Source organism: Octopus bimaculoides, chromosome 26 (genome assembly GCF_046866305.1).
Source record: "Octopus bimaculoides isolate indiv1 chromosome 26, ASM4686630v1, whole genome shotgun sequence".
NCBI lineage: Eukaryota > Metazoa > Mollusca > Cephalopoda > Octopoda > Octopodidae > Octopus > Octopus bimaculoides.
The window spans coordinates 9,577,561-9,589,837 of NC_142953.1; the positions used below are offsets into that span (position 1 = coordinate 9,577,561).

General features: G+C 38.0%; 1 protein-coding gene across 6 annotated transcripts in view; it reads right to left on the reverse strand.

Annotated features, from left to right (window-relative positions):
• Positions 1–12,277, reverse strand: part of LOC106868878 (uncharacterized) — a 702,504-nt gene that overhangs the window by 389,112 nt on the left and 301,115 nt on the right. The window contains exon 1 of one of the 6 annotated variants that reach the window (XM_089342548.1): positions 7,642–7,853. The exons of the other annotated variants lie outside the window; for them this stretch is intronic. Coding sequence (XP_089198674.1) covers positions 7,642–7,744 — 103 coding nt within the window. The 5' untranslated portion in view covers positions 7,745–7,853. Of the gene's footprint in view, positions 1–7,641; positions 7,854–12,277 lie in introns of those variants that run through there. 6 annotated transcript variants of the gene reach the window in all.

The window sequence follows — 12,277 nt, forward strand, 5'->3', positions numbered from 1 at the left end:
GAGCCAGAACAAATGCCACAAAGCATTCTGTCACATGCTTATTCTTCATTTGGGCATATAGGAGTTATGAAAGGGACTAGAGGGAGCTATACTGATAAGAGCATATCATGGGTTTTGTTCGTAAAGACTGTTTTATGTAGGAGATTGAATATAAATTAAATATAAAGATATATGTATTAAATATAATATTAATTAAATATAAGGAAATATATATTTAATTGATTTGATATGTTGTAAACTTATTAAAAAATAGTGATTTATAATCTACAAAATGTGCTGGATTTATACATATCAATTATTTTTAATTATGATTTGCTGCTAAATTAATTTGGCATCCAGATTTCTTTGTCAATCGTATTGCGCTTATTTATTCACTCTGCTTTGAATTAATTATGCATTATCTTGTAGCTGCAAGATGTCAATGATATGTTTGTATATTTTTCGAATGACATTGTAGGGTAGGTGTGAGAGGTTGGATCTGATCAGATGCTAAAGGGTTAAAGAATATGAGCGTGTGGGTGTGAGAGAGAGAGAGAGAGAGAGAAAGAGAAGATGGAATGGTCATGGCTGGAATGCTTTTGATCATAAGTCTGCTGAATTGTGATTGACCTGGGGCTAAACAACAACAAAAGCACTACATGGAAACACATACAAAAGAAATAAGTTTAATGACATGGCAACCAGAAGGCCATAAAAAAAAATGTTGACTATAAATTCTATTTAGGTGGATCAATGCTGTTGCACTGTCTCTCTGTGAGAGAGAGGGGGGAGCAAAAGAGATACACAAAGGGCATTATGGTCATACAATGGAACAACCATGCAAGCTACCAGTTGCACTGAATCAAGAAATGTGACTTTCAGCTGTTGCCCATAAGGTAAAGTGTTGCAATATGCATCGACTATATCCCTGTCAAGCCAACAAGGGAGGGAGCTTCTGTGTGGTAGCTCGACCTGCTAGAGCTAGCGGCTAAATTCTCCCCCAAACCTCACCTTGCTCTTGACAAGCATACACGACTGCAAACATTGCAGACCAAGCTTTCCCCATTCACTATACCAGCAGTGTGCTTTCGAGCAGCATGCTTAAGTCCTTCATGCAGAATATGTGCTCTCTCAAAAGTGTCAACCCCACCCTCCTTAACTTGCTTCCTCCATCTGTGGCAATGACAACCATTGCTCTCCCAGTCAGTCTCCTGCATATCACAAGCCTTTAATGAGGACTTGACACAGTCCTTAAATCGCAGCCTTATATATATATATATATATATATATATACATACATATAAACACAGACATAAACGTACATATAAACATATACACACAATGCATATATATATATATATATATATATATATATATACATACATATAAACACAGACATAAACGTACATATAAACATATACACACAATGCATACATATATATATATATATATATATACATACATATAAACACAGACATAAACGTACATATAAACATATACACACAATGCATATATATATATATATATATATATATATATATATATATATATAGATAGAGAGAGAGAGAGATGTATATATACACACACACACACCTACATACATATATCAAAGACAGGTCGACCAGATTGTTCACTACATCATAAACAACAAAAGAATTATAATTTTCTATCTCCACAACGTGCCAGATGGAAGGAATAAAAGCCATATAAAAGAAACAAAAAGTGTTTGTGTCCAAATATTTATTTCTGATTTAGGCATGCGGCCAGCAGTTTTAAAGAAAGAGGGTTAGTAGATATCAAAACCTGGTACTTATTCTATTGCTGAACCACCAGGTTACAAGGATGTAAACAAACTAACACCAGTTTTGGTCAACCTGAAACTATAGTAGAAAACACTTGCCCAAGGTGTCATGCAGTGGGACTGAACTCAGAACCATGTGGTTAAGAAGCAAAATTCTTACCACAGAGCCAAGGCTGTGCCTACCTATGCTTGCACCAACAAACTTGTAAAACATTTAATTCATTGTTTTTCTCGGCACAGGTGTGCCCTAACCACAGGTTCTTATGAACTCACTGATTCTGGTGCTAAAAAGGTTTCCCGCCCACCCACACTTGCTCTATGCAGTTCTTCTGTCTCTCTTAAGTCACACACCTTACCATCTTGAAGGAGAAGGATCACATTCAATAATGTGGTCTTGGGGATACTAAGACAGGATGGCCATAAATGGAATGCCTTTCATCAAAGGACTGCTCACTCAAGGCTGATCTGGACTAAACAACAGCAATATACACCACCATAAAATACTGGTTTCAAATTCTGGCACAAGGCCAGCAATTTCAGGGGATGGGGTAAGCTGATTACAGTAACCCTCAGTACTCAAGTAATACATATTTTATCAACCCCTGTCCTCAACTGGTACTTATTTTATTTATCCCAAAAGGATGAAAGGCAAAGTTGACCTCAGAAGAAATTGAACTCAGAATATAAAGACAAAGCATTTTGTCCGGTGTGCTAATGATTCAGCCAGCTCGCCACCTTACACCACTATAAAACATTAATTTCAAATTTTTGGCACAAGGCCAGCAATTTCAGGGGAGGTGCTAAGTTGGTTACATTGACCCAGTGTTCAACTGGTACTTAATTTATCAACCTCGAAAGGATGAAAGGCACAGTCGACCTCGGCAGAAATTGAACTCAAAACGTAGAGATGGATGAAATACCACTAAGCATTTTGCTTGGTGTGCTAACAATTCTGTTAGCTCACTGCCTTACACCACCACAACAAAATATTACAACAGCTCGATATTTACTACACCTCAAGACTTCATCTGCCCATCACACACAACACAATCCACACACCGTGCTCACACCATTAAGAAAAACATTACAATAATATTATAAATAGATGTTTTTATTTTATATGATGATGATGATGATGAATTAGAATTCAATGTTCATCTCTCACTCTCTCTGTGTCTTTCTCGCCACCCACACTACTCCATTCAAAAGTTCACTTTTCACACAGTCTCTAAGATAGACAATGGCAAAGAGGGAAATGAGGAAAGAAAAAGTTATTTTCATTAATCATTTTGCTGAAGTGGTTGTTGTTTCTTTCTTAGTGCACTCTACAGAGAGGATAAAAGGGGTGAGGGGGAGGACAGTGTGTGTGTGTGTGTGTGTGTGAGTGAGAGAGAGAGAAGGAGAAAGAGAGACAGACAGAAACGGCCAGGTTTTTATTTTCTTAGTGCACTGAGGAAACACAGGTATGTGTAGATGAGAGAGACAGACAGACAGAGAAACAGAGACAAGAGACACAAAGAAAGACACAGAAACAGACAAGAAAACACAGAGGGACAGACATAAACAGAGACGAAAGAGACAGAGAGAGAGGGGAAAGAGAGAGAGAGAAATAGGTAGAGAGAGGGAGAGACAGGCAGCAGACAGAGATAGAAACAGACATAAAAAGAGAGACAGACAGACAGAAACAGACATAAAAAGAGACAAGAGAGGGAAACGGGGGAGAGAGGGAGAGAGGGAGAGAAAGAGAGAGAGACAGAAAGAGAAATATAATCAAAGCAACAGAGAAGAGTGTGGGCCCCAAGTGTGTATGTACACATATGCATGCATGCACACACACGCATAGAGGTAAGGAAGGTCAGTAGTTTGAAAAGTCAATTTGACAGGATGTCAATAATTACAAATTAACCTCCCCCTCTCTACCGTCAACTAATGACACAAAGCAGTAACAACAACAGCAGCAGGCTGAGTGCAGTTTATACTGCTGTGTATTTTAGATGTGTGTGTGTATTTAGTGTGTATTCTACTTTTTGGAGGTGTTTTCTTTGTGCGTCTGCAACTGACAGGCTGAGCATTCTAGTCTGTATAAACACACATACAGTACTGTGTGTATATGATGATGAAGAGGATTTAATGTCCTCCTTCCATGCTGGCATGGGTTGGATGGCTTCGTAGGAGCCTGAAGACTGTGCTAAGCTCTACTGTCTGCCTTGGCAGGGTTTCTATAGCTGGTTGCCCTTCCTAATGCCAACCACATTACACAGTGTCCCAGGTGCATTTTATGTGGCACCAACAGCAGTGGGGGTCACCAAGTAACTAGCAAGACAAAACCCCTTGAGAGAGTGGGAAGTAGTGTTGAGGGATGTGGCTTTGTGCCAGGTGATGAAGGGTTTGAGTATGAATAGAAGTAGAAGGTTAGAAATAGTGTTTCCACAAATAAAATTAAATAAACACTGATTAAATACCAGATCGAATTCACTAATCTTAATCTTCAACAACAAAATATTTTTCAGAACTGTATAAAAATTAACTGCTTTAATTCCATTTCTTCTTTTCTTGTTTTCCTTTTTCAAATTAACCCTTTGATACCAACCTGTCTAAAATAACCCCTTCTTCTGTGACCAAAACAGCCTGTTTTAAAGTGATCTTCCATCAAAATTTTATGCTAACTTAGATACGAGCGTGGTTGTGCGGTAGGAAGTCTGCTTCCCAAACACATTCTTTCAAGTTCAGTCCCACTGCTTGGCACTTTGGGCAAGTGTCTGCTACTATAGCCCCAGGCTGACAAACACCTTGTGGGTGGACTTGATAGATGGAAACTGGAAGAGGGCATTGTTTGTTTATGTATGTATGCATGTATATATGTATGTATGTATGTATGCGTGTATGTATGCATGTGCGGATGCATGCATGTATGTGTGTGTGTATATGTATGTATGTATGTTTGTATATTTGTGTGTGTAAAGGTAGATGTCTCTGTGTTTACATCTGATTCCTTTACAGAAAGGACTTGTGCAAACACTGTTGTCATACTGACGAAAATGTGTGAAATATATAAAAATGACTACTTGGTAAGGGTTAGTGGCAGGAAGAACATCCAGCTGTAAACAAATTTCCCCAACAATAAGTATTCATAAAACCCATGCTAACACACAAAAAAAGAGAAAAAAACTAACAGAAACATAAATATCAGTAGTAAATAAAATGATATGTTAATAGATAGATGAGACCAGAAGAAACATAAGCACTCTAATTTTACATGAATGACTTGACTTCTGAATTTGTAAACCTTTCCCACCCACCAACCAACTAACCACCTAGGATTACCTTGCTAACATAGAAAGAAAAAGTACAAAATCATAAAAATGAATATAAAGATCCAAACAAAAACACTAAACAAAACTAGCTGAGATAAAGAAGCAGAAACACCAGCAGTAATTAGATAAGGGAGTTTCGAGAGAGAAAGAGAGAGGGGGTGAGGGGGGTTGGTGGAAGGAAGAATATTGAGTGTTTAATTATGTGATGACAAGTAAACTAGTAGAAGCTACTAGCTAGCTACTTAGTCTCACAACTAGTTATATACTAATTATTCCAGCTGTGGTTTCTATTACCAAGAGTAAAAATAAATAAATAAAAATGAGAGAAAGTGGGAAAAAAAAAAAGAAGCTGTCTCATTAGACAGCGAAGCTACAATAAATTCACGGAGAAAAGACTCGAAAGACGACAGCAAACACGGGGAAAACACTACTTAGATATAATGCTAAAAGCAGGCACCAAGCCAACAAGGGAATTCTCTGTGTGGTTATTCAGCCTACTAGAAATAGCAGTAAATCTCTAAAATTACACCCAGTAATTGAACTGCAGCCAGCAGGGGGCATTGCCTTGGAGGGTTCTAATAGATTATCAGATCTATCTTTTACCTTTTTACTTGTTGCAGTTATTTGACTGCGGCCATGCTGGGGCACTGCCTCAAAGTGTTTCAGTCAAACATATCGAGTCCAGGGACTTATTTCTTAAGCCTCGTACTTATTCTATTGATCTTTTTGGCTAAACTGCCAAGTTACAGAGATATTAACACACCAACACCAGTTGCCAAGAGGTGATGAGGGGAACAAACGCAAACACACACACACACACACAAAGAGTTAAGGAATGGAGAAGATAAGATCCAGGCTGCATGTTTCATAGCGAGCGGAACCTCAGAAGTGGTAAGTATCCAAGTGTATACTGCAGGCTACTCTTCAAGCCAAGGTTATCTTGATTAAATGTCGCAAGGAGGTACATGTTAACACATGGAAGATTCAATCAAAAATATATATATATATATATATATATATATATATATATATATAACAAATAATATATAAATATATGCATATATCCACATATATATATGTACATACCTACATCTATATGTATACATAGATGCATATATGGGTACAGGACATCACAAAAACGTTACTCAATGAGAAACGAAAACAAAAAACGAACTTTTTTTCGAACAACGAAAAAAACAGCCTATTGTATGTATATATATATATATATATATATATATATATAATACAACGGATATATAAGCATGTATACACACATATATGTACATACGTACATCTCCATGTGTATATAGATGCATATTCGGGTAGGTACAGGACGTTCGAAAAATGGACTACAGACAACGGAACGAACACATAGAAAAACAAGTACCCACTAGGATTAATTCTTCATCATATATATATATATATATATAGGAGGAACTTCAACCTTATTATCTGAAATAAGAAAACAGTACTACGAACAATGTAATCCATGATACATGAAAAGATGGCAAAGCCACAATCAGAAAGTCTTTGATCATCGTTCTGGATGTCAAGACTGAAACTCAGGCTAAAATTGATAAACTATAAACATTGCTTTTATTTTGTTCCCTCTTCATTTTTTTGTTGTTGCTTTTCCTGCTTCTCTCTCTTTCTCTCATTTGCAAAATAAATTGGTAACATTCATTCTAGTTGCTATGAAAACGAAACAGTAGATGTGCCTGTAACGTAACATATATTTCAATGCTTTCATAAACTCTTCTAAACCACGTTTATATATCTATTTATATATATATAGATAGATAGATATGCAGATAGATAGATATATTTTTTTCCTTATCTATTTATTTATTTTTGTTTACTCCACCACACAGCATCACTTTACTGACATGTAAAGCAGAGCAAAGATAATATTTTCGTTGCATACCAACAGAAAGCCTATTTCCGGCAAGCTCCGTTAGAGAAGCAGTCAAAGCAATTACTTCAGGTTAATCAAATATGGCCAGAGCTAATAAAATAGCATTACCATTGCTGGTGAAGATAAAGACAGGGCGCAGTCTACTGGGAAAGGCTGAAAGTAATTGCTATGAGAATAAGAGGTAGAGCGTCTTTCTAGCTTCTCTTACGCACTAACACAGGAGAAACACAAAGAGAGAATATGGCGAAATAAATTGACAATGGAGAGTGTTTTAGAATTGGTTGAAAATGGAAGGGAGAGAGAGAGATGAAATCATAAAGAATATTGTACATTAGCTGGAAGAACAACTAAAACACAGCATGTTCCTGGATGTGGTGGTGACGATGGTGGAGATTGGTAAGATGGTTGTGATGGTAATGGTGGTGGTGACGGTGAAGATGAACAGGGTGATAGTAAATGGTGATGAAGATAATGTGGAGAACGAGAGATATGGCAACAGTGAGACTGGTGGTGGTGGTGGTGATGGAAAGAATATGATGATGGCAATAATAATTGTTTCTAGCGCAGGCACAAGGGTAAAAATTTGGGATGAGGGGGTTGTTAGTAAAAAAAAAAACAAAAAAAAAACTCACTCGAGTTCTTGACTGGTTCTTTAAGTAAGAAATTCATCAATAGTTTTCCCCATTGCTTTGAAGGAATGCAGCATTTTCTATCACTAATAAAACCTGCTGTCATCGCTGACTAGGACATTAAAATTTTTTTTTCTCCTTATTTCTTTCTGTTGAAGAGCGTAGCTCGAAACGTTAAAGACTTTCTCTATTCCCGACCGTTAAACTAATACATCCATTTGTTGTTTACACCACTTGTCCTCTTCTGTTGTTTTTTTCGTAAATTCTCCCATATATATATATAGTTCAAAAAAAGGAAAAAGACAAAACACAACAACGTGATACAGATAGTGCTACTAGACGCTCGGGAAAGGAAAGAGAGAGAGTATGGCGTTTCGAGCGGAGCTCTTCGTCAGAAACAAGGAAAGTTCAAAGAAGGGAAAAACGGAGAGAAAAAAAATCGCCACCGATGTCCACGAGGTTACATTGTGGAAAGACCGGAAGAGAAAGTGGTGGAGGAAAAGTTCTTTCTAAGACAGGAGAGTGAAAAGGGGAGGTGAATATGTGTGTGTGTGTGTGCGTAGTTTGGCTGTTTATCTGTTAGTATGTGTGTGTGTATATATGCGCAAGTGTGCGTTTGTATAAGTGTGTGGGCGAATCTGAGCGTGTAAGTGCATGTGTGGGGGGGGGGGGGGGTAGGTGTGCATACATGTGCGTGTATTTTTTGTGTGTGTGGGTATGTGTACGTGTAGGAAGAGATGAATTAAATTGTGAAAAATTGTAATGATTGTAATAAAATAGTGAGTAATGGAAGTAAGGTAAAGTGGATAAGGGGGGAGTGGTTAATAAAAAAGAAAAAAGTGGAGAAAACAAAGAAAAAATAATAAGAAAAAATAAAGAAAAGTGTTGCATTGTCGTAAAGGAGACAGTCATAAGGAGGAGGGGGCTGTGTTGAGTCTGAAGGGGAAAGATGTTCTTAGGTTAAAAATATAGCGCTGTTCCAATTGGACTCGCGAGGGAGTGGATCCATGGTGCAGAGCGACTCCAAAAACGGAGATGTTAGAGGGGGAGTGGTTGGCCAAGTGGAAGTGACGGGCGACGGGGGAGTCCGAACCTAACCGAACGTCCCTTAGGTGTTCAGTGAAACGGTCGGCCAGCCGGCGGCCCATCTGACCCACGCATATTTTGTTATATAGGTTGCATCTGATGCAGTAGATCAGGTTGGAGGGGATTATATATATCATCATCATCATCACCATTTAACGTTGGTTTTCCATGCTGGCATGGGTTGGACAGTTTCACCAGAGTTGCTAAGGCCGGGGCCTCACACCAGACTCCATTATCTGTTCTGGCATGGTTTCTGCAGCTGGACGCCTTTCCTAATGATAACCACTCCACAGTCCACAGTGTACTGGAGTGGTTTATTTGTGTGTATGTGCGTGCACACGCACACACACACACACAGAGGCCACATATCTTCACTTAATATGCACTAAGAAAGGATCACACCTAAAAGACTTTTGATCGTACATAGATTTGCTCGATCAGATCAGATATGGGGTGTAGCAAGGGCTTGTAGGGTCTATGTCAGTCAAGCTAGACCATGCATCTGCACATGTATGTGTGAATGTTAGCAAAATTTTTCAAATATTAGCAGTAATCAATGCATATTATTCTCCCCTTTTCATGCGACTGATGTTCATCTGAAGGATGTGCCACAAATCACAGCCAATACAACTTTGTACCAGTGTTGTCGCAGGCAATAAAGAACTCGAACAGATACTGAAAAACATGTCAAGGTGAAGTGAAATCGTGCTCATGGCCAGTGCTGGTGACATGTAAAAGGTACCCAAGCCAGTGACACATAAAAGACACCCAGTACATTCTGTAGAATGGTTGGTGTTAGGAAGGGCATCCAGCTGTAGAATCCAAGCCAAAATAGACATCTGAAACTTGTCTGCAGCTCTCTGGCTTACCAGCTCTAGTCAAACCGTCCAATCCATGACAGCATGGAAAACAGATGTTAAATGATGATGATATACCCTTGCTACTTATTTAGTGGGGATGGATAGTTACAAAGGAGAAGAACAGGCAGTATGACATGCTGTAAGCTGGAATACAGCTGAAATGTCAAAGGAAGAACTTTATCATATTGTGAAAGTGATAGGGAAGACTTATTAGGCTACAACTGGTGAATAGAGCAGGATTATGGCAGATATACCACTGTAGGGCTACATAACAATATGCCTTTCTTAATAACAGGACAAATTACATGTGACAGTGACAATGATAAATAGCGCTTAATAGGGGAGAAAAGATGAGCAGGGGAAGGTGAGTGACTTTGGAGAAGCTGTTATCATCATCTATAACTGGCTTGTGCGTGTGTTTGTATACTATACTTAGTAAGCTAGTGTGTGGCTTTTATCAATTAAGCAATTAAATATATTTAGAATACAAGTGCAAATTAATACACGACTGTGAGAGTTTTATGTAAATAGATATTTACTATGTTGTGTTTCTATGTCTGTGTGTATACAATGTGTAAATTGTGCATATGTAGATATATGCAAGTAAATTTATGAGTGGGTGTATGTATATGTGTGTGTGTGTGTGTGTAGTATGTCATCTACATTGAGAATTTGTTATATATGCACACACACACGCACAAATATAATACTCAAGTTGACTAGGACAATATATTTCAGTCTACACCCAGTATTGAATCCCACCATCAGTAAATGTTTTGTTTTATTCTTTAAACTAGCTTTGAAATAGTAACCTCAAATTAAGCACACATGCATGCACATGCACACTCACAAAAATTTGGTCAGCCTGCAGTAAAAGATACTTGCCCAAGATGCCATGCAGTGGGACTGAACCCAGAACCATGTGGTTGAGAAATAAGCTTCTTGCCACACCTGCATCTATATATATTTATACATATTGTATGAATGTGAGCGTGCGCGCGCGTGTGTGTGTGTGTGGGGGGGAGCGTACCATTGTACTTGTGTTTATCCTTCACCACAGCTTCACAACTGGCGTATGTTTCTTTATGTCCTCATAACTTAGTAGTTTGGCAAAAAAAGAGACCAAACAGATAAGAGCTGGGATCAACTTGTTTGACTAAACCCTTCAAGGTGATGCTCCAGCATGGCTGTTGTCCAATGATTGAAATAAGTGAAAGATAAACAATAAAAGATACACACACACACACACACACACCAGGAATTCTCTCTCTTTCTAGATGCTCATCTGCTTAAACTCACAAATGCCAACATCGTTAACAAATTTCATTTAAAGCTTTTATAGTCACAAATCAAAACCCAGTAAGTTGGTTGGTGAAATGGCTGGAAAATGATGCGCCTGGAGCTACGGAATTTCAAGTATTTGGTAACAGCTGGACCATATTCAGATCTTAGCTTTTGGCATTATATATATATATATATATATATATATATATATATATATATATATATATTAGATAGATAGACAGAGAGAGAGAATGAGAGAGAAAGAGGGGGGGCTACTCAATTTTATAAGCAATTTGTCAAATATATCATATTATAAAGCTGGCTATCTGTTCTCCTTTTATTTTAATTGAAAGGTTTAGTCAGGAGGCAATGCCTGTCACCTCTGTATGCTCTCCAGGTCAGATTAACGTCGTATTCAGGACGTTTACTTAAAACAACTCTAGGTCCATATCAGCACATAAAACCATGAGTAGCAGGTTATTTTCCAGAGGGCTGATGTTGAGTGTGTGTGTATGTGTGGGTGAGAACTGGGCATGGTAATTAATTAATGTGAAGCACAGCATCACATGTGTCTGGTTGGGGGAGGGCAGTATGCAACTAGTTACTTCATAGGAGCAGATATTGTTGATGATTTAGTAGTAGTAGTAGTAGTAGTAGAACAGAAGAGGAAACTCGGAGTCATAATCCAATAATTGTAGTGTTTGGTGACTGAATCATTCCCATAAGGCACAGGCAAAGCTGTGTGCTAAGAAGTTTGCTTCCCAACCACATGGTTCTGGGTTCACTCCCACCTTAGGCAAGTGTCTTCTACAATAGCCTCAGGCCAACCAAAGCATTGTGAGTGGATTTGGTAGATGGAAACTGAAAGAGGTCCACCACCATTTATATATATATATATATATATATATATATATATATATATATATATATATATATATATATATATATATGTTGTGTGTGTGTGTGTGTGTGTGTGTGTGTGTGCTTTTGAGTCTGTGTCTGTCCCCCACCATCACTTGACAACTGGTGTTGATGGGTATTTTCCCTGGTGTGCTAACGATTCTACCAGCTCGTTGCCTTAACAGTAATAACAATGATAATAATAACTTGCATAAACCTGCATTTTGGAGAAGAGCTTTCCAGGCGCAAATACTCAGACCATCTACAACAGACAACAAAGACTGTTGATGTTCAGGTGCAATCAATATCCTTTCCACAACACTAAACTCACCACACATGTGCACAGAAATTCACTTTTATTGCTGATAAACTGCCAATATTAACTGGTTGTATTAACTAATCATATCAACTAAATACACATTCACATAAAAGGAAACACAGAAAATAAGCCATGCTTGTGTAAGTTATTGACACCGAGAGATTTGTAGATGCCACCACCCAGTTAGTCT